Source organism: Xyrauchen texanus, chromosome 44 (genome assembly GCF_025860055.1).
Source record: "Xyrauchen texanus isolate HMW12.3.18 chromosome 44, RBS_HiC_50CHRs, whole genome shotgun sequence".
Lineage (NCBI taxonomy): Eukaryota > Metazoa > Chordata > Actinopteri > Cypriniformes > Catostomidae > Xyrauchen > Xyrauchen texanus.
Genome location: NC_068319.1, coordinates 21,065,613 through 21,089,908, shown reverse-complemented (window position 1 = coordinate 21,089,908; position 24,296 = coordinate 21,065,613). Strand labels below are relative to the sequence as shown.

General features: G+C 36.6%; 1 protein-coding gene across 1 annotated transcript in view; it reads right to left on the bottom strand.

Moving 5' to 3' along the window:
• si:ch211-127i16.2 (probable flavin-containing monoamine oxidase A) overlaps positions 1–24,296 on the bottom strand; it is a 50,320-nt gene that overhangs the window by 24,491 nt on the left and 1,533 nt on the right. The window contains exons 4-7 of the mRNA XM_052117529.1: positions 23,624–23,738; positions 23,339–23,496; positions 17,628–17,717; positions 11,966–12,050 (exon numbers count right to left, since the gene is read on the bottom strand). Of these exons, the coding sequence (XP_051973489.1) occupies positions 11,966–12,050; positions 17,628–17,717; positions 23,339–23,496; positions 23,624–23,738 (448 nt within the window). The remainder of the gene's footprint in view (positions 1–11,965; positions 12,051–17,627; positions 17,718–23,338; positions 23,497–23,623; positions 23,739–24,296) is intronic.

The window sequence follows — 24,296 nt, the reverse complement described above, 5'->3', positions numbered from 1 at the left end:
CTAATGTGAATTTTACTGTGTGACAAGCTGGAAATACAAGGTTATTACAAAATACCAGGTTTATCGCAAATCGTCCATGAAATAGAGCTCAGATTGTAATGATGCGTGGAAATAAGGGAAAGGCAGAAGGGTGTGCGGATCCAAATGCGGCTTTATTATAATACAAAAACAAACAAACACTGGAGCAAATAAAAAGTCCACGAGGGGAAAAGTAAACTCAGACACTAACTAACATAACGCTGAACACGAGTAGACAGAACATCCACGAAGGGCTGGAGACAGAACATCCACGAAGGGCTGGAGAACCTGGAGTAAACACGAATGGAGAAGACACATAGGCATAGGCATGAACATGAAACGGCAACGATCGACAACGGAGAGAGGAAACGACAGGGTTTAAATAGACAGACACGGTGATGACAAAATAACCGACAGGTGCGGACAATAAGGAAGACATGACAGGGAGCGTGATCGGTGAAACAGAAAACACGGGACGGACAACAAGGAAGAGTGGCGTGGAACGTGACTAGCGAGGGTGAAACCGAAAACACAGGGCAGACCACAAGGAAACGTGACATGAACGTGACTAGGGAAACAGAGAACACAGGGCAGACAACAGGGGATCGTAACACAGATACTGATGGGAGGGAACTTATCACTTAGTCTATCTCTGAAAAGTTTTGCAAATTCCTTTATGCAACATCTATGTGGATCCAACACTATGCAATAATCATTTTAATTGATTCTAAAGTCAATAAAAGTCTCTAGCTTGACAATGAAAACTCAAACAGCACAAGTGATGCGTGGAGAGTCATTGCGTGTGTGAATCGATGGCAATCACAGAAAGATACTTTGATTTAATTATGTTTAGTTTTTTCAGAAACACAATGCTAATTGAAAAAAAGGCTCGGACGAGTCTATTTCCATTGTAACAACACAATGATTCTGAGTACTGGGGAAAAACAGGCTACAAAAAGAAAAAAGTATCAAGAAATATTTTGGATTGATCAAAATGTTCAGAGGTTTTCACATGTTTCGGGGCAATCTCACGCTTATTACATTTTCTCACAAAATGTCTGGTTTGCCTTATCTATCACTCAGTGTGTGTCAGCAATATCAGATACATCTCAAATATTCAAGATAAATATTGGCAAATCTAAGTTTTGCGTTCCCTCACAATAGGTTTTGCGTTCCCTCACAATAGGTTTTGCGTAAGCTCACAATAAATTTACCGTGCTTTTACTACAGTAACCATATTTTAACCAATATATTCGTCTTGAAACCATAGTGACAATAAAGGAAAACAAAAACTGTGGCAGTAGAAATCAAAAATGTGTGGCTAGTATGGTTTTACTCTAGTAATACTGTACAGTGTATTAACCATAGTTTTTGGCAGAAATAATTTTTCTAATATTGTAGTAACCATGTTTGTTGTAGGCTAACCTGTTTTAGTTTTTTTTGTAATATTGTAGTAGCTATGAAAGTAAGTTCAGAAACCATAAAACAGAATACTGTGTCCACATAATAACCATGGTTTTACTATGGATTAACCATGGAATTGCTCGTAGTTACCATATTATTTGTAGTAAAACCATAATAACCACAAAATTATATTTTTATAACCATAGTTTTAATTTTATTGTATTATTACTATGGTTTTACAAGGAATATCAATTTTAAAATACGGTTACTATGGTAAAATTATTGCGAGGGTGCGCAAAACTATATATTTTTTAATTCCCGCCATGTCCTCTAAGGTAGAATTGTGACTAAGACAGACAAAATCTAACCATGTTGACAAAATTATCATATTTTGCATTTCACACATGTATTACAAGCAGTAGCCATTTTATTTATCTGGTGTAGCTTGCTACTAATAGGAAATATTTAAAATAAGGCAAATTATCTAAATAATTTTTTTAATAGAATTCTTACTAAATCTTATGGGATCTTGAACTGTGAAATATGGAAAGAGGACCTTCAGGATATTATCCAATTTTATTAATGCTTTCATAAATATCTGACAGTGTTGACAAAAAGCAGGGAAACAGCTGTGAAATGTTATATACATTTTAAAATTAACATATTCAGGACATATAGTAGCAATGTTACTTTAAAAAGACATATTTGAATTTCAGTTTTTCTTATGTTTATTATATTGTATATTTAAATCTGAAGTATTGAGTATATATCTAAGTACAGTATGAAGTATTGAGTTAAGGTATGTGAAACAAGTGGTTTTAGGGGAAGTGCGAAATAATAGTTAAGATCAATTAAAAAGAAAAATCAAATGAAATGGTACATTTGTGTTAAAAACATTCTCATGATCATCCCTGATTAATTTAACATATAAAAACTTATGGCAAGTAATGATGTGGGACATGTTTTGTCCCCTGTCTCAGAATCAGTGAACAATATCCCCTAAAATAACAAATACCAACGTAGTGAAAAACAAACCACAAAACAAGCAGTCCTAATGTATCTTTCCTTTATGCTGCTGTAGTTTTTAAATCATTTATATACGACCAACAATCTCACATCAACCTACACACGTTTGTCTCTTTTACAGGTTGCAAAAGGTTTGAAAGGCAGATGGGAAAACAGATCTAAGTCAGCAGCAGTGACTGAGACATGGTGTAGCGTTCATTGACTGAGAACGATCGCTCTGTGCCTGGCAGTCCATCATATCTGCGTGCTTGTGAACGACAGGGACTGTCTGCTTGTTTCAATTTGCTAGGGGTGATAGATGCTCAGAAATAGAGATGCTGCAACACTCCCTCTCTGGCAGCCACACTGGGAGGCTGTTTAAACACAGGAGAATGCGCAAATGCACTAAACAGGGGGTCCCACTTTAGCGCTAGTGGTTGCGTCGACTAGTTGATCAGCTCTGCGACTAGTTCTCGTGCTATGTCTGTGTCGACTAGTCTTCAGTTGCACTTAGCAGGATGAAAATGTCCACAAACTGTGTCCTAGTGTAGCTGTGTGACATGTTTTGTAGAGTAACTATCTATACAAAACCTTAAACCTAAACCTAACCGATAGTGTAATAAAAGCTAATGTGAGAAGAACCCAATTGCTGAAGCAACTACATCATTTTGTGATGCTTCTATGACACTTTTTGCTCACATGCCGTTCCTTATGGTTGCAAGTGCAATGTTCAATAATTTGAGATATATTTGTAAAAATATAGGTACAGCAACGTGATTCTATGAGACCAAGTTGAAAAACCTGTATCTAATTCACAAATAGCCCGCTGTCCAACTTGCGCTAAAAAAGTGCCGCACCAGGCGTATTTAAATTAAGACACGGTCATTCTTTTCAGCGTACCTTTCAACACACCAACATTCTATGCCAATGAGGCTTATCAAAGAATGCATCTCATTTATAGAAGTTGGTGTTATTTGCCTGCCGCAGTTAACATCGTGCAAATACCACCCGCGGTAATTAGACAGTAAACAGAATTTTAATAAAAATATATGTTTTTGTACATTTTCTATTAATAATGGCATTAATAGTTCATCAAGTGACGATACAATAAAGGAGAAGACTGGTATAACTTGCCATATATCCATACACACAGTATAGTTAAGTGTACTTTCAATTTTAAAGAGCCGATTCAGGTGCCAGGAGGTGGAGTGATGCTGTATAGTCCCAGTAAAGTATGCTAGATCAAGGTAGTCTTCTGCACCTCACAACCGAATCGGCCTGCATGGGGAATTGCGACATGCATCTTGCATTCCACACAGATTTTTTGAGCATGTTTATGCCGTAACCTGATTTGCATAATTCCTTTAGTAAACCGGGTGCCAAAACATCGCAGACGGAGCAAGTACATAAACAAAGCTATTTGGGGGCAATTCATTACTTTTTAGCTTATTCTCCACAGAGTTTCTACATCCCACTGTCACTCCATTTCACAATTCTTTTGGCTTATCCCTCTTTTTTTTGCCCTTTAGATGTTTTTCTTTGTGCTTCCTCTATTCCCCCTCACCCATTGGCTATTGTCGCCTCTCTCACCACTGTCACCCATGTTGCTTTGAGTGGTGGGACAGACTATTATAGCATAACCTCAGGCTGATGTGCCACAGGTGCTCTCTGCATTTCTGTAGGGCTCCCCCACCTGCCTGCTAGCAAAGAGCCTTAGGGAAAATGGTGGTTGAAAAATATAGAAAAAGGAATAAAACTTTGCTGGTTCCCATTCACATAACCACCCAGCCTCTATTCATCTGCAAATGGCAAAGTAATAACAGCAAATTGGTAATTAAAAGCTTGAGTGCAAAGCCAGCGCATTCGAATGCATTTTTCAAACCTTCATGTCTTTCAAAACCTGTATGATTTACCTTCTTCCACAGAACACAAAAAGAGGTTATTTGTTGTAGAATGACCAAGGTGCCCTTTTACATCAAATTAAAGTAATTGGTGACCACAACAGTCAAGCAAGATTTTCAGTAGGGTTGAGAACTGAGAACCAAAACAAGTTACATTTTTATTTTTAAATACCGGAACTGTATGATTGTCGTGACTTTAGGTTCCATTAACGGTTGCAACATGCAATTTTCATGCAATTTTCCACCAATGTGGATGAACCAGCGTAATAAAATACTTTCCTGCAGTGCAACTAAGTGCTGAATCTACAGCGTGAAACACATGCGTCCAGATAGGTTGTCCCCCCCTAGAATTTTATTAGCCACCCCAAATTCTAAACTGTGATTGGTCACTTACAAAGTCGGACCTCATTTAAATAACCCTCAGGCTTAGTTTAGTTGATTATACAATGTAAGTATAACATTAAAAGCCACAAGATGGGTGTTTTTATGTTTTTACCATTATTATTTCCCTTTTTTTTTGTTATTTCACCTATCAGGACTTTTATTTTGAAGTGCCGGGAGAGTGTATGGAAGAGGAGAGAGCAATGAACACACTATACATAACAGTTAATGAGCCACAGTGTAGATAAAAGTGATTTTGTTTTATCTAAAACCTGGTTGATAACGACACATTGTAACGTTTCTGGCAGGCAATGACACAGGAGCTGTGATTTCCATAAGTAAAATCTAACAACCATAAATCCAAACGTGAAATACAAATTTCGCTCCCGTTTCCTCAACCCCGCATTTGTTTTACACATACAAATAGACAACAAGTGTACACAAAAAATTTCTATTTTCAGTTATTCCTTTTATCAGATGACGCATGACATAATACCCATCTGACTTGCCTGAGGTTGGTTTCTTAACACTAAATTGACCATTTGTCCGAGTTACACATCCTTTGATGCCACAGTGCCCTCAGGATATCTTCTGACCGCCCACTCCCATCCCATTGCGTCCACATATCATGGAATCACTATCCGCTCCCACCTTTAACTCGGGCTCTGTGGGAATGTACCTCTATGTCCCATTACCAGTGCTTGAAGTGAACAAGCCAGTACTCTCTTTTATCCTAGACCAAAACTGTAATGCTGTTGTCTTCTAGTTAAATGAGAGCAAGACTGAAATTGTTGTGTATGGCCTCCCTAGTGCAGTCTCTGATATCACTAGCAATCTAGCGACCCTGTCATTAAAGGTTCACTCTTTGCTAAAACTTGGGAGTGATCTTTGACACGGCTCTAAGTTTTGAAAAACAAATAAGTGACCAGAACTGACTATTGTAATGCACTGTACATGGGCCTTGGTCATTCATCTCTGTATCTCTTGCAGTTAGTCCAAAATGCAGCTGCTAATTTGCTGACTGGAACAAAGGAAGAGGAAAGTACTTCACCTGTTCTAGCATCTCTTCAGTGGTTACCAGTCCAATACAGGATTAATTTTAAGAGTTTGTTATTTTATTTAAAGCTATTAAAGGTTCAGCCCCATCTTATCTCTCAGAACTCCTTAGTCATCAACAATCCTCCAGGACTCTCTCTGATAAACCTCTCCTACACACCACGCTCAGGCTTGAAGTTTAAAGGGGATCGTGCATTCTCCCGTAGTCGGCCCTAGACTATGAAATATCATACCTCTGGACATTAGATCCGCTCCTGCTCTCCACATTTTTAAATCACGCCTAAAGACGTATCTATATTCTTTGGCTTTTGTATGAATGTATACAATGTACAAAGTCTGGACATGCCACTGGTGAAACACATTCAGAAACATATTCCCAAATGAATGACTTTTATGAACCAGTTTTTTTAATCTACAGCATACAACCTACAGGGTGACCAGTGTTGTCTGATTCCCAGACAAATTACTCTAATGAGCTTTTTTTTTTTTTTTTCAAAAAATTGTAAATGCTGTAATTATAACTATTATAACCATTAAAACTACTACAGTTAAAAGATTGTTAATTGGTTAACAGGAACAAAACAATAATACATTTATTAAGACAATGCATGTCATTTTACAGTAAAATATTGTAAAAAAAAAAATGTTGATGTAAAAAGTATGATTTTGCCACATAATTAATGGTAAAAAAGTAGGCTATATTATGACTAACAAGAGAACGCATGTACTTCAATGGTAAACTATTGTTAAAATGATGGTGGAAACAATATTTGGGCATATCCAGAAGTCCCAGCGTGACCCATTACATTTTATTATATTTTATGGAAATAGTAATGTTTCTTCTTATTTTGTATATAAGTTATGTACATTGGCATGTTCTAGGTTATATTTAATTTTATATTAAATCTTAAAGATTCTAGGTCTTAAAATAATAAGTCTAAATGTGCTTAAAATGCATAGTGGAGAACACATGACTGTTAGATTTAAAAAACTGAAATGTATATGTTGATGAGGCACAGTAAAATCATGTTTGTTTTTAAAGAATGTTCAACCAATATTATTTTTATTCACTGTCAAAACTGAATTAATTTACTTTTTTTTAATGAACAGGAAAGAAATTTCCTTTAATAGTTGAAACTAATTATGTCAAACAAATTTTAAGCATGTAGTTTCAACTTTCAGTGTCCACACACTATTTGAAATTACAGTTTAAACATTTTATTTCAGTTTATGGTTGAAACTCCTATTTCATTTTGCAGTCTAATCATGTTAATTCACTTTTTTCCACAGTGTGTGTTATATAATGTACTTAAAGCTTCAATCTCCAAATAATTCTGCCTCAAAAGTGCTAAAAGAAATGTTAATGGAAATGTTAAAGAACTGGAATTGTTAAGAGGAATCAGAATTGCATTCCTAATTTTGAGTGAATAATGACTTAAACAATTTAATCTGAATGGCTACAGAAGACTTGGAATATAGACCATGTTGTATAGACTTGTATATACGTTTGTGATGCCTTAATCAGCATTTTTGAGCTTGACAGCCCTGGTTCCCATCCACTTGATCAACTTTCCAAAAGAAAGTCAGGCAGGTTTGCAACAACATGAGTGTGAGTAAATGACAGAATTTTCCTTTTTGGCAGAACTATCCCAATAAACAAAAATCTGCTCAATATTCGGGTAAAAAAAAATGGGTCAAGGCAAACGGATGCTATAACACGGCCTCCCTTCTTAGTATAAACAAGCCTTTAAGCGAAACTCTGAGTGAAGCATCTGTGTGGTTGCTTGTCACCGCCGTTACCCGCTGTTACTAGAGATGATCTCTCATCAAAGCGATTCAATGGGAGGCCAGGCTGTGGACCGCTTTAACTGCCAATCAGCTCAAATTTCATGCAGCTGCAGTGCCAGCTCAGTCAGGTAGAGATATTTGGAGAAAGACTTGCGAGTTAAATATAGCAACCAACCGGCTACACCTGGTTATTCTTCAAAACCGCAGTAACCCACCGCCATAACATGTCCAAACCCAGTTTAGCATCCAAACGCAAGCCGATTTATCAAGGCAAAAAACACAAACATCCCACAACCTGGCTAATTATTTGAATATAGCAGGCTCGTTGCTGAAAAGCATGAATACTTCATGGATTTATACAGCTAACATGCGCACCCACGCACAAGAATTTCAGCAAACACACCCACACGTTCATTTCTCATGGTTGCCCACGCACACTCACTCATCATATTCTCACAAATCCAGGACTGCTGTATACAGTCCTACCAAACATATTTAAAGCAATTTCTAGAAGACAGAGAAAGTCTGCTTCACTGATGAAAGGAATTGCATGTAACATTTAAGGTAAACAAATGTTTAAGAATGATAACTGTAAATAACTGGGCAGGGAATGTAATTTACATTGAGTCCTATTACAAATTAAAAAATAGAGTGGGGTTCAAAAGTCCACTGTCAAAATTCAACTTCTATTTAACTCATTTTTCACTGTACATCATGCCATTGCAGTCTCTAGGCACAGGTATGATTTCAAGCTCAATTGCACTACCTAGTGCTTGACACATGGACAGAGCACTAGATGGTGCTTGGAAGTGTAATCGAGCATGAAATGATAATCAACGAGACTGCTGATGTCCAGATTTATAGTGAACAATTTGTTATATTTTGGTCTGTTCTCAGCCAAAACTGATTGGATTACTTCAGAAGACATGGATTAAACCACAGGGTCTTATGGATTACTTTTATGCTGACTTTGGCAGGGCGGATGGTGGGGCCGGGTCGTGATCCCGCACACCCGTCCCTTAATCAGGCTAATTAGCCATCGAGAGGGATAAAGGCCGACCGAAGATGGCAGTGCGACAGAGAGAGAGATTTACGGACAGCTGTCTGACACCTGAGTGTGTTTGTCTCCTGAACCCCCGTTACACTGAATTTATGTGCTTTTTGGAGCTTTAAAGTTTGGTCACCATTCACTTGCATTGTATGGAGCTACAGAGCTAAGATATATGTAATAATTTATGTTCTGTAGAAAGAAACTCTTACACATCTGCAGGGATGGATTATGACTTGCAAAGGCCCTGGGGCCAGTTATCTCCAAGGGCCCAAGGGCGGGGGGTGGTGTTCATTGTTCATGCCCAAAAGGGTTTTCAAGTGGGAGGGGTCACCAAACTAGATTGCGCAGCCTTGAAGCCCAGGGCACCCCCGGGCAGTCAAGGGCCGGTCGTTAATCCATCCCTGCACATCTGGGATGGCATGAGGGTGAGTATATGATGAGAGAATTTTCATTTTAAGGTGAACTAAGAGTGTAAAATTTTGAGTCCCAAATTTTCAATGTGGACTTTTGAACCCCACTGTACTGTATATAAAAACTGAATACTGAAAATATTCAGTGATGCATAGCTTTTGTTGGCTGCCAATAGAACTAAGTCTTCTATCACCTGGCATGGCAGACTGCAGCACAATAACCTACTATCAAGTCAAATAGTCCATTAATCATTGAAATGGAGGAGGTAGTTGAGGGGAGAGTGACTTCACTCATTATAAAAGATGGATGGATGTGAGGTTAAAACATTGGGCTCCATCAGCCTGACAACAAGAGTATATGTAGTAGGACACAGACCACTCATCACTTGAGTCAGTAAGTCTAGAGGTGTTAAAAGAACTCAAGAGTCTTCAGTTGACTTGGTTGGTTTTTATGTTGCAAAACTTGGCTGTTCGAAAATAAGAAATAAAAAATAACATTTAATGCATGTTATATTAATATATAGTATAATATAATACAATATAATTAAAGTATTTAATTAATTAATAATTAATTAATAATGATTTACAAATGAACAAAAAATATTACTATAATTGTATATACAATTTACAATATTTAAGATACATTCAATTAAGCTTCTCTGGTAAATTTATCTTGTTTTAACGATGTTTCGATATAAAAAAAAAAACAAGTGATACTAATATTTGCATGTGTATGTGTGTACTATTTTTTGTCTGTTCCTCACAAATGTATTGTATGGCTTCAGAAGTCTTGGTATATAAGGCACCAATCATATTGACCACTTTTATGATACATTTATGGTGCCTTGTTTAATTTTTGAAGTTTAAAAGCCCCCAGTTCACATTCACTGTATGGAAAAGAGCAGCCTTGGCATTCTATCTACCAACTCCTTTTGAGTTCCACAGAAGAAGAAAGTAATACAATAACAAGTTTGGAACAACATGAGAGTGTATTAAAGAAATAGTTCACCCAAAATAATGTTGTCACAATTTACCAACCCTCATTTCATTTTAACCCTTTAAAGCTTGAATTAAAAAAAGAAATTATGAGAAGAAATTCATAAGAAATTCAGTATTGACCAACACAAAATAGGTACTTTCCAATGCATGCAGGCATTATGACCAAAACTGAACAAGTGCTTTGAAATTTGAAGACAAATCAGAAGTGTTCCGTTTTGATAATTTATTAATAATTTTCACTGTACATATTATCGCAATCAGTAACTGATCAAATAGCCATGTGTCATATGTTATTGGAAAGCTCTCAAAGAGTAGAATACAACCAGCCAATTTGTTTTACACACAAAAAAATAGCGACTAATAGCGAAGTTGAATTCTTTGATAATTATGTCGGTGTTGATTATATGCCACATTTTTACTTATAACTACACTAAAAATCAACGGAACATAAAATATCACATACCATTACTTAGAGGAGGTAATTATATTTCTAATAAGCCCACACACACATACAAGGTAATCAGATGAGAATATATTTAGAGAATCCACACAAAGCACAATGTTACATATGGCCACCAGGAGGTGGCGCCATGTAAATGAACACAGCTCAATGATGCAGACTCAGTCAAAAGGCAATGGACATTCTGTGAAATCTCATTACTAAAATCATGTCTGCATGCTTTGCAAACCTTTTGTCATTGTTGTGTTTGCATGTGTTATTAGTTTTTTAAGTACAATTTAATTTAGTTTATTTGTTTTTGTTTGGAGTGGCTTTTGTACACATGGAGAACGTTTTGGACACTATGATAAATCATATTTTTAAAGCTATAACTTTTGATTGCTTTGTCTTATCAACACAAAAAAAAATCTCAGATACAGTTGACATGATTGGGAACAAAACAAAAGCAGTTTTTCAGAGCCATTTTATTTAAACCCAGAGATATATAATGTCAAATCAGAAAAATAAGAAATATGTACATTATTGGCTCAATCTGTTTTCTAGTTTTTCAGCAGTTTCTTAGGATGAGAATCTCAGAGAGTCTCAGAATTTATCATAATCTATATCATTAACGGTTTATATATTTACGGTGATACCAAACACTTGACCCTCCTTGTTTTTGATATAAGCTTTTGATTTTGAGTATGCCACTGAAACCAGAATTAGAGCCTAAAGTTTTAAAATCGCATTACTTTCTTTGTTATGTAAAATGAAAAAGGAAAAGGTTTAATTACTATCCCGTTCCATCTTCTCAATTCAATGGCAGTTGATTGTGACACTCTAAAAAGGCACCCAAAAGTATCATAAAAGTAGTTCATGCAACTCCTGCATAATTTTCTAAGCCTTCTGAAGGCATACGAAGGCAAAAAAGTTATTTTTCAGAGAGAGCATTCATGAGAGCAACAGTATGTGAGACGCTCATTCACAGTGGCATGTGCATTTGCACGGAAATCGTGTTTTTAGTGCTAAACAACTCAAGAGGGTGAGTAAAATATGAATTTTCATTTTTGGGTGCACTACTCCTTTAAGCCACGCTCACTTCATTGTTTGACGCAGAATGCATTTTGTACGGCTGTCTAATCCCACCAATGTCTCTAGTTTTTAAGAGTTCCCGTCACCGGTCAGCTTGCTTTCCTTGTATTCTGATTTAGAGCGAGCTTGTTACTGCTCAGGCACTCTGTATAATTCAGAACTGTCCTTAGATTTGTCACATTAAAAGTGTCCCAGCCAGACTCCACACAACAGACTGCAGTGCAGATTTGTTAAACGAAATGTGGCAGCCAAAAATGAAGCGAGGATGGCGCTACACCAGTAGGGAGTAGACTACATGTTGCATATTACTGACAGCTGTTTTGAGCCATTGCGACAGACTGTTTTGTATTAAATGCGTGATTCAAAAAAATGAAGGTTCAGTCTGATATGCACATGAATGTGTGCTAGCAAGTGCACTAACCTGCCATATGAGGAGGACACGTAACAATGACGGCCTTACAAATGAAGGTTCCTGTAGCAGTCTTAACTTCGACATTCTCTGCATTCTGAAAGAAAGAAAAAACATATTAGAATTGATTAAAAGAACACAAGCATTTACAGTGACGTTAAGATGGACTTAAATGACAAGGACCAACAGAGCTGAGATATTCTTCTAAAATCTTTATTTGTGTTCAGCAGAAGAAAGAAAGTGAGTAAATGAGGAAAGAATTTACATTTTTGGGTGAACTATCCCTTTAAAGGGATTCTGGCATCATTTTATAATGCTCATATTTTTTCAAACCTGTATGACCTTCTTTCTTTCATGGGATACAAAGGAGATGTTAGGAAGAATGACAACCTCAGTCATTTCATTGTATTGATAAAAGATGCAAAGAAAGTGAATATTGACATCTCCTTTTGTGTTCAGTGAAAGAAAGAAAGTCATATTGGTTGCATCTGCAGCAGAAAGCAAGTCATACACATCTGGGATGACATGAGAGTGAGTAGTAAATTATGAGAGAATTTTCATTTTTGGGTGAACTGTCCCTTTAAGACGGCTTATTGTCATAAGGCTTTCCTTAGATCCTTCCCAAACAGCCTGTGGTTTTCTCACTGCTGACTAGAGTGAGATATTGATGAGTGCTGGCTTTTCCAGTATGACCTCTAAAGGTGCCACAGGGAAAGTATGACTGAGTGCTTCTTAAAATGGAGAACTACTTGTAATGCAGATCAGCTACCAAAACTCAAATCTTTGGCATAATGTTTATAGGAAGAGACCCAAAAACCCTCAAAGGTTTATTTTTGGAGGGGGTTGGGGGGTAGTGGCTTTTGCTTCTTTATTAGATATAAGATTTTCCCTCCAATTTTGTACTTGCTGAGCAAAACCTATTGGGCAAACCCCTCAGCCATCTGAGCAGAAACCCCTCATGTTCCGACTTGTGCAGTGTTAACGGTGACATTCTTCCGTAAAAGAGTTTATAAACGTTATAAAACATCTAATGCAGAACAGTTTAATTCTTTATGAGGCTATTTTGTATATATATATATGAAATCTGACATTAAGTCTGTTGTGACCTTGAGAAAACAAGACACACAATTAATAATGTATCGCTTCAAGGGTATTCTGTATTATTTTTATTTATAAAAAATGTTGGTGCTGCTATGAACTCGAAATCTTCATATTGTTCTGGGACGCAGGTTTTTGTCTCACACATTTAATCAGCAATACATATTTCTACTCACAGGATTTCTTACAGCTCCAGTTCCATACTGAAAATCAATGGAAAAGCAGTTGATATGCTGCCTATTCACTGTAGCGCTAATTCAAGGAATCTCAAGCTTTTTTCCACATTTATGGTTGCATACAATTTTAAGGAAGTTATCAGGGGAAAGTGAAGTGGGGACAGGGTCAGGACATGTTGCAAGGCTTAGAGTTAAACCTCGCAAGACTTAAACCTGTTTCATCCACATGAGCACCACATATCAATGTGTCTGGAGCACGTGCACTCTGTCTTCGACATCAAGCCTATTATTAAAGGAATGCTCCGGGTCCAATAAAAGTTAAGCTAAACTGACCAAAACTTGAGGTATAACATTGATTCCCACTCAAATTATTTTGACTCTTTATTTAAAGAATAATTGTATGATTACAGTATGTACAAAGGAAGCTAAAAGGGCCAGTTCATAAATATTCAAATTAGGGATGTCTCGAAATATTTCGACACCTGTTTTTTTTTTTTTTTCTGAATTCCATACCAACAGTTTATTTACATTTTATAATCAAAATGGTGCTCAAATAAATGCATTCAATAAAAATATAATATAGAATTTTGTTATCAAATTAAGTGCTTTTATACTGAACCTCACAGCAGAATTCAAACTACAACAATGGAGTTATTTTTGTCGAATAAAGTGCTGCATAACAGAGCATCACAGATGTGAGATATTGATTAACCCTCTGGAGTCAGAGGCATTTTTTTGTATCGTGGAGATGTTTTGACATGCCCTGACATTTGTGCTTATTTCAGTTCATACTCTGAATACTCATTACACTGTATTCAGCACAAATTGTGCTACAATAATATGTATTTTCACCTCCAAATCGATCCCGCTCCAGAGTACAGGCCTTGGTGTAACGCTCATTCCTTCAACGATAAACACGAGTCCAACCATCACCCCTGGTAAGACAAAACTGCGACTCATCAGTGAAGAGCACTTTTTGCCAGTCCTGTCTGGTCCAGCGAAGTAGGGATTTTGTGCATAGGCGACGTTGTTGCCGGTGATGTTCTGGTAAGGACCTGCCTTACAACAGGCCTACAAGCCCTCAGTCCAGCCTCTCTCAGCCTATTATGGACAGTCTGAGCACTGATGGAGGGATTGTGCGTTCCTGATGTAACTCGGACAGGTGTGATATTCGGATATACCGATCCTGTGCAGGTGTTGTTGTACATGGTCTGCCACTGTGAGGATGATCAGCTATCCTTCTTGTCTCCCTATAGCACTATCTTAGGCATCTTGCAGTACGGACACTGCAATTTATTGCCATGGCTTCATCTGCAGTCCTCATGCCTCCATGCAGCATGCCTAAGGCACGTTCACACAGATGAGCAGGGACCCTGGGCATCTTTCTTTTGGTGTTTTTCAGAGTCAGTAGAAATGTCTCTTTAGTTTCCTACATTTTTATAACTGTGACCTTAACTACCTACCGTCTGTAAGCTGTTAGTGTCTTAATGACCGTTCCACTGGTGCATGTTCATTAATTGTTTATGGATTGTTGAATAAGCAAGGAGAACGTTGTTTAAACTAGGGATGGGCATTCATCAATAATTTGGTATTCGAATATTTAATCTCATAAAAACTAATATTCAAGTATTATATTATTTAAATTAAGGTAATTAATGAGAAAGAGACATTGTAAAATTATATTTTTAGTCATAAAGGTTTCACCATTAAAAAAAAACAAGCTTCCAATTATATTCAAAACAAGCTTATATCATGTCCTGTGTTTTTTTTATTTATATATTTTTAAACAAGCAATGCGTGAAAACAAAAAAAAAATAGAATGAAAGCATATAAGTTCACGAAAAGAGAAGAAAAAACAATTTCCCTTACTTTAGCTAGCATAGACTTTCTCAGATGCCATGTTTGTTGTTTACAGAAGTGTCGGGGGGGGATTACCTTGCTATGGGGACGCTGCTTTCTGATGACGTACACATATATGAGAGTAAAGTGTACACCGTTTATCCAGTACATTTAAACAGGAAACCAGCTTTCTCACAGTAATCCACATTCTCGCAATAACCCGCTTTTCTGGTGTCCATCTGAACGTACTGACAGAACCGTTTGCTCAACAAATGTGATCAACTTGTGTCCACACTCAACAGCGCCACCCACAGAATTCTGTTATAACTGCCAGTTTTAGTTTGTGTGTTCAGGATTTAACATGCATATATATGGCCAGAAAAGCAAAACTTTGCAAAATTCGAATAGTATTTTTACTATTTGAATCATTATTGCAGAACGAATATTCAACTACTCGTGCACATCCCTAGTTTAAACCCTTTACAATAAAGATCTGTAAAGTTATTTGGATTTTACTAAATTATCTTTAAAATATGGTGTCCAGAAAAAGGGACGTTTAGTATGGAATAAAAGTTTGTCCAAAAAATTGAAAATTTGAATTCTTCCTCACTGTTCAAGATCATCTGTAGAGCTTCATCACGCATGAGCGCCTTCATTCAAAAGTGATAGAAAATCGATGAATCTGATGAAACTTGATGAAGTCTGATGCCATTTTTACAGCACTGATGGGGGCGTCAGATCATTACCGTATGAACTGTGGGCTCTGCGAATGGGTGCGCCTGGACCAGCGCTAATAAGCCGAGATGGAAAAATTGTACCTCTCGTGAGTTTCATATGCAATACATAATCTGAGAATATTTGGTTTGGATTTGAATAGGTTCATATAAAAGTAGACATTTCAAGAATTCTACAGACATATTTGTCTGAGTGACAATTATACACTGAGTTTAAGTTCATGTTTGTGACGTGCTCGAAACAAAAGTTCACAGAGATTGATGCAGCAGAATGTGCATCCTATTTGTTTTCTGTATTTTACAAAAGCACAACATTTTGTTTTTATTGCGAGTGGACAGAACTAATAGTAGACCCTTTACAGTTTCAAATGATGTCTTCCTCTTATCTGTATGACCATATGTAAATTACAGAGTATTTAAGTCATTGCTATTGTTATAAGAAAAGAAACAAGTCTCCAGAGAGTTAAATATAATAAAATTACTATTGATTTATTATTAGTAGTAGTAGTAGTAGTATTACAGTGAATTTTACATAACTATACAGTTGTGATCTTGAGCTTTTATTTTGAAGTGTTTCTGTGTTGTTATGACGGTAGCTTCTCAATCCGGAAAAGCTGGTCGCTACGTGATTCAAAGTGATTATTAAACCTTCAAACGGCTGCTATTTCATTAAATAAATATGTAGTCTGTAAGTGACTTATCACTCTGCATGCTGTCATCTACTACAAATAGAACGCGCAAGGCTCGTGATGGTGTTTTCCGTGTTTGAATCAGCGCTCTAAAAGGCATGAGCACTTTGTGTCTTTATGTGTGCTCAACACCGGCTCCAAACATTCACAACCACTCACATTTGAAGTGTGCAGCACATGAAAACTATATATTTATCTAATAATACATAATTTTACTAGGACAAAACATGATTTGTATGTTTACGAAATGACATTCGTATGTCAGATCCTATCGGCTTTTGGTATAGGCGCATTTTTACTAATGTGGTACCCGGCCCAATTCCAATACCAGTATCGATATCGGGACATCTATTAAAATATATTATATCCAGCATTAACATGCAACTTAATTGACATGACAACATAACTGAAAAGCCCAGTAAGTGATTTTATCACAATAAAAACAACATTAAAAACACATGTGTATTTTAATGTTTGTGGACTAGCCCCATTAACTTCTTTACTACTGTAGCTATTTTTTATTTTATTTGTAATCAACATAATGCCACAAATGCTGCCATATGAGCTTAATTTGTGTTGAACCCAAAACCTCCCTTAAGCTCACTTTGAAAACACTGCTATAGCACTCGCTCATATATAAATGATAAAGCTCAATGAGCTGATTTTGATAAACGGTTGAGTTGAGTAAAACTTTCTACTCAGAGATGCCGATGTAACACGGGACACCATTAAGGAGGCTAATGGATTTTACCTCTCCATGTTGGAGAGTGACATTATGGGCTAATACCCTGATGAGACTCAGAGGCTTTCAAAAGATTTTGTGTCACCGATTTGCAAATGAGAGCGATCTAATGGAGTGGATTTGATTTAAGTTATCCAAATATTTTAGTGATGACGGCCACTTCAACTTACAATAGTATATAATACAGAAATTTAAACGGAGAGTTACAGTATAGTGAGAGAAGGCAGTACAAGACAAACGATGCTTGTTTCCCTGCAAAAATCACACAACGGGACTCATGTTTTGGTCTCTGAATTACACATCTTGTTTAAGGCAAAGGAACTTATCATTTGTGCCACTGGTTGCGAAATGCTCATTATCTGAATGTCAACCCCACTGCTCTGATGTAGTCGTTACCTGAAATATGGATGTTACAGGGGAACCCAACCGAACACGCTCTTTCCCGATCTGTTCCATCAGCTTCTCAGACAGCTGCTGAGTGCCCCCCTATGGAGAGAGAGAGGGGCGTCACATTGAGGTCACCAACAGCTGTTTCTCTCAATACACAAAGACACAGCATCTCCTTGCAATATTGGAAAACAGATGTCTGTTTTGTACCATGATGCACCATTGGGCTTCACATGCTCTACCGCAGAGTTTATAAAATAATTTGTTTCAAAATAGCTGGTGTATGACAGGTGATAGATCTGTTTTGTTCTACTAAAATCAGACTGCATTGTCAACATGCTGCAATGATAAAAGCATGAATCTGCATTGCAGTGTTATGTAATACTGTTGGTAATGCGTTTAGAGATTTATCTAATCTGGTAAAGTGATAAATATGCCAGTCACTGGTTACAGAAAGTAGGTAAGAGAGCACTAGAAGATAAAAGCCTTTCAAAATAAGCTGCATTTTACTCACCTTTCCCCTAAATATCCTCTGCTGTCATATGCTGTTGCAAAGTTCCCAGCTAGCCCACACTATACTGATCAGTTGGGTGTACTATACCAACTTTTTTCAATGTTAATATTTATTTGATATTTAATGTGTTGAAAACTGGAAATTAAAGCAATAGTTCGCCCAAAAATGAAACTGTTTTAATTATTTACTCTTCCTCAAGTTGTTCCAAACCCATAAGCAATTTTTTTCTATGGACCACAAAAGTAGACATTTTTGAAGATTTGTTACGCAGGGTTGCTGTACAGGGTCGAAGCCTTTTTTATTACTTATTTAAGACCTAAACAAATAAAATGAATACTGTATGTTCATACCAGAACAATCTTAAAATAAATCATTATCGCAAGCACTTTCTACATTTAATCCTGTGCAGGATATAAATTATTGATATCTACAGTTACATTTGCAACTAGTAAAAATGCTCCATTTTGATATTAGTAAATACATTTGCACTAGTAAAATCATTCTTGTCATTACTTGAGGAAATACTCCTTGTTATCAAAAATAGTAAAAACTGTAATTTCACTAGTGTAATTTCACAATGATCTGTCATTCACTCCTGTTCAAGACGCAATTAAAGATATCTATTATTAATTTCTTATGAGTTTAAATTTCAATTTCACATATAAGCAACGCACATGCTAGAAACGGCTTAGATTTGGCTTGAACATTGTGAGAGTTGCAACATGAAGCATTTACGTGTTTCCATTGATCATGGTATAAATATTGGGGAGGGGGCTGTACTTGCTTTATTTGATTTTTGGGGGTTACCTCCTCCCCCCATTCCCCCTGGAATCTATGCCCCTGCTTACAAGTAAAAATTATAATTTTTTATTCAACAATTACATTGTTACTAGGTCAACTAGTATCCATTCCTGATAATGAATACATTAATTAAATTATTTAAAATTAAATAAATTATTACAACGATTCATTTTCAACATAATATTATCTTATCTACAGAACCAAGTATTTTATCAAATAAAGTGCTGCTTAACAGCATCAATTATGTGAGATAATGCTTAAATATAATACAATTACCATTGATTTATTATTATTATTATTAGTAGTAGTAGTAGTAGTAATAATAATACAGGGAATATTACATAACTTTACAATAGTGATATATTTCTGTCATACTTTTTCATTTAAAATTATCTTTTATTTTGACAGAGCTTTTATTTTGAAGTGTTTCAGTGTGATGATGGTAGCTTTTCAGTCTGAGAAAGCCTGGTGCTACCTGACTCAAAGTGATTCTTAAACTGCAAAAAGCCTGCTAATTAATTAAATAAGTATGTACTCTGTTTGTGCCTCCAACTACGAAGTGAATTTGTGCTCTCATCTGCAATAAACAGAGAGCTTGATGCATATGATGACAGTGTTTTTCCTGAATGAGCCAAGGAGGTGCTTTAAAATGTATGTGCGGTGCAGCCGGCATTGGCACAACACTGTCTCCACACATTCACTAGTGCTCTCTGCTCACATTTGAATCGTGCTGCACATGCAAAGTAAACTATATATTTATTTCATTAAATTGCAGCTTTTGCGGTTAAATAATCTCCCTATGATATAACGTGATTAGAAACTGTGTGCTGATTGTTTACGTAATGAAATTTGTTCGTCGGTTAGTATTGTTTTTTGGAATCAGAGCATTTTTAGAGCACGAGTATGCAGGGCTCCAGACTAACTTTTCCACTGGTCGCACCAGCATATGATTTGGTCGCACCTTTTTTTTTCTGCTACATGCCATGGGATTAATCAATGCATGCTAATGAATAGTGGTCTTAATCTGCATACCCTAGTTTTGCACTGATGTAAAAAGACTGACAGTGACACAAGACCTCATGTTAGCAAAATGTTTTAATCTTTTAACTATCAAATCAAAAAAACTATTATAAAAACATTTATGTTTTTTAATGTTTTATATATAATTTTACTGTCTTCACAGCTGTTCAACCCTTTGTCGCCTTGGTTGTGAATAAATGTCAACCTTAGTAACACATTGCAATTGAATTCAGAGGGGCCAGCTCTTATAGTTGGGCCTCCTGGTCCTCTTTCCTTGGGAGAACCACAGCCTAACATCCTGACTGGCATCATAATCCATCAGCTCTGGCCCCTCAACACTAATTCAAGACTAGCAAAGGCTTTCTTGGTTGCAGCATAAATACCTGTAATATATTTTATAAAAACACATGCAATATTTGGTAATTATCATTGCCAAATTTCAGGATTTTCATAGATTTTGGACAGTAATTTTAATCTGTAATTTTAAGCATTTTAAATTTTAATTATATACAATCTATCTATCTATCTATCTATCTATCTATCTATCTATCTATCTATCTATCTATCTATCTATCTATCTATCTATCTGTCTATTATCATCATCTTTCTATCTTTTAAAAATCATTAAACATTCAAATGTATGCATTCAATTTTAAAAGATTAGACTATTATAATACGCTGATACAGATTTTTTGTTATCAAAGTTTATAGTTGTAATAAAAAAGAAATCTCACACTCCTTACCTTCTGCATGGGCGTGTTGAACGTCAATATGACCAATTAGGATATTGGTAGGTCTTCCATTATCAATGACACGGGCATAGACAATCTCACATTCTTTGTTGGAGATGTCTGTATCTCCATCAATCATAAATGATAAATAGTGGGCGGAGGAAATTTTTTCAGCCGTCTTTTTTCGCAGATTGTCTGCTATCACTCCTATAAATTGGGCACAGGCCATGTCGTTGGCATAAGTGGGATTAACATTCAACCAGTTCTTTTTCATCAGTATAATTTCTGATTTGAATTTTGTGAACGGGAGTTCCTTTTTTGCTATGTTGCAGTGTTAAATTTTATAATCATTTCCTTTTCCTCTGAGTAATCGCTCTGTGTGAGAGCGATTACTCTCATCTAACAACTGAAAAGACGTAGGAAGGGGCTCGGTGTTTCGTGAGACACACCGGTCCCTACAGGTTTTATGTTTTTTGCTTTCATTGTGCAGTTTAATATACTCAATCTTAAATTGCGTAGACCCTGTAACAAATTTAGAATGACCTGCAATGGATGGGCCACACTGTTTACAGTACAAACAATGCATGGCATTAGCCTCGTATCGCAACCACGGGTACTGTCTAAGCCATTGCTGCTGGAAGTTGTGCCTTTTCCTTTTCCCACTCGGTTCCTCCCTGTCCGCACCTGTGCTCTCATAGACACTACCTGTCATCAGTAGTGTCTGTGTGCTGGCTCGTTGGCTGGTCCTTTCCACCAGCATCCTTGACTTCCACACTTTGTTTTTTAAAGTATTCAGCAATTGACCTTTTCATTTTAATTCGTGAATTCGGAATTGGCGTGTTTCACCATCAGTGTGCAATGCGCGTGACGTGTACGTTGTTTATAAATAAACTGCACGTTTCTTGCGGAAGAACACTGTAGCCGGAGCTAATTCTCTCCGTTAATGTCTATGGCGAGTCACGCAGGCACTGGGCAGCATCGCAGCCAAGCCGAGCCCTGGATAAAATAGTCAGAATATAAACACTTATAGGCGTACCGTAGTGATTCAGGATAAGTCAAAAACACGATTTGGAAAACGTCATTTTGAACATAAGTTACGGACTGCAGCAGCTGCTGTTGATACAACGGCGTTCTGTTGCGCGAGCGTCCACTCGCACAAATGCGACCACATAAAATTTGAACTCGCACATTCTCAAAATATGGTCGCATTTTGGTCGCAGTCTGGAACCCTGGTATGAGTGTGGTATCGGAACCGATTCTGAGACCGGTATCGGGACATCCTTACACTAACTAAGCTGGTGGCAAAGGGCGAATACTGATTAATCGGCAGATCATTTTGAAAATCGATTTATTGAATGTAAAGCATTTTTTTTAAGATTTCGTCTTTCCTTTCTATGATGGGCACAGTCATAGAGGCAGGCAACAACAGTCCAAAATGAGTAAAATCCCAGAATCAGTTTATTATGAAACTAAAATCTCAATAATAACCAGAAATAAATATGATTTGGTGCATAACGTGGGATATTTAACTATGAACAAGCCCAAAATGTTTAAATGTCTGTGCTCCCAGCTCACACAAACACATTAGGGAAACAAAATATACATTGTAGGTCACTATTGTGCATTTCAATATAAACACTATAAAGTAAACATTGTCATATGGGCTAATAAAATCTTTATGAGCAGTAATTCATCAACAGTAGATCATTTATCAATTGTAGAGCATCAGTGACTGTTCGTCATTATTGTCCAGTATTTTCGGTAATAATCATTATAAAAAAATAGAATTGTGTCATTTTCTGTCGGCACACCATCAGTCAAAATCAACATTAACATAAAATTATGATTACTTCTATCTTGAGAACAACAAAACCTCTTCGAAACGCTCATTTTTATTGCCTTACTGTAACAAATTCGAACCCCTCCACACAGAGGCAGAGAATGTTTGTTTTTTTTAACCGCTAGAGGGCGCTGTTAGACTGTAGAGCTCTCCAGCGCCGGCTACAGAGGAATAATAATACAAATAATATCGGCAACTATCGGCATACATTTTTGCCAAAAAAAAAAAAAAAAAAAGATAATTCGAAAAGCAACTATCGGTACCGATATATATATATATATATATATATATATATATATATATATATATACACACCGACAACCTCTAAAAAAATAAAAAAGGCAAATTTTGTTTTTTTTGAAAATTGGAATATGGTTTTTACTAGTGGCAAATTTCAGGTATCTATAATGCGATTATAAAAGTAAGATAGCCTTTTAAGATATATTTAATTACTCTTCAATTAATTGATATGTTTCTGAAATCTATTTCTATATATATTCAATTCTCCTTTTGTGTTGCACAGAAAAATAACAGCATACAGATTTGAAATGACAGACTGTTCATTTTTGGGTGTAGGCTTCCTTTAAAACCTGTGGTATTCCAAAAGATTGTGTTTGTAAGCAGTGACTGGTCAGCTGATGTTCTGAAACTAGGCTTGAGTTGCCAAACAATGTTAAATAAATGTAGTTACAATGACCATTTACATAGTATATGGCTTCTATCAGGGCAAATCATTTACATTAGAAGAATTATCTGTCCAAGCATGATCTCTGTCACGTCTCCCTATATTCTTCATCTAACTTAGCTCCCTTACCTTGACTCTGAACTCTTGAGCTGCACCAGGCGTGGTCTCCAAGAGTTGCAGGGCCCCCCCTGCTGCTGCAGAGTACATCAGAAAATATAGGAAGGACATCTGCGCGGGTTCCATGCCAAACACAGCACGGCTACACAATCCCAGCTCCTCTTTTATCTCTGTAAAACACACAGGAACAGACAGACAAGTATCAGTGGATTAAATTACATTTCCAGTTCCAGTTTTGTCCATGATTACAAAGTCGCAAAGGCCATGTTAGAAATGCACAATGCACCTAATGCTCACCTGTTGTCCAGAGATGTTGTTCCATATAGGAGTGAAGGGTCATGCTGTCAAAGAGCTCTGCATTAGGAGAACTCAATGGGTCTTCTACTGATATGGTCTTTGTGAGCCGGTCAATCTATGAGAGAGAAACCACATCTTCCACATTGAAAAAACATGCTTATATTAGACCGAATGTAGTCAACTCATTTCTCATTTTTGCCTGCATTATACTGTAGCTAAGAACTAGCATGACGTATGATGTCAAGGATAAAACCATTCATCCATTCCCTAATTATGCTGTCTCTTAGGAACAGCCTCTTGATACATCCATTAAGTTTTGTGCACTCTAGAAGATCTACTCTATATTGGGATAGTTCTTAAAAGGATAGTTGATAAAAAAAAAATATATATATTTACTCACCGTCATATTGTTCTAAACCTGTGTGACTTTCTATCTTCTATGGAACACAAAAAGAGATGTTAGTCAGAATGATGGCCTCAGTCACCATTCATTTTATTTGTATGGAAAAAGTTGCAATGAAAGTTAACGGTGATTGAAGCAGGCATTCAGAATACCATCTCCCTTTGTGTTCCACAGAAGAAAATAAAGTCATACGGTTTTGGAACAATACCAGCGAGAATACATGATGACAGAATTACATTTTTTTGGGGAACTATACCTTTAAAGTAACCT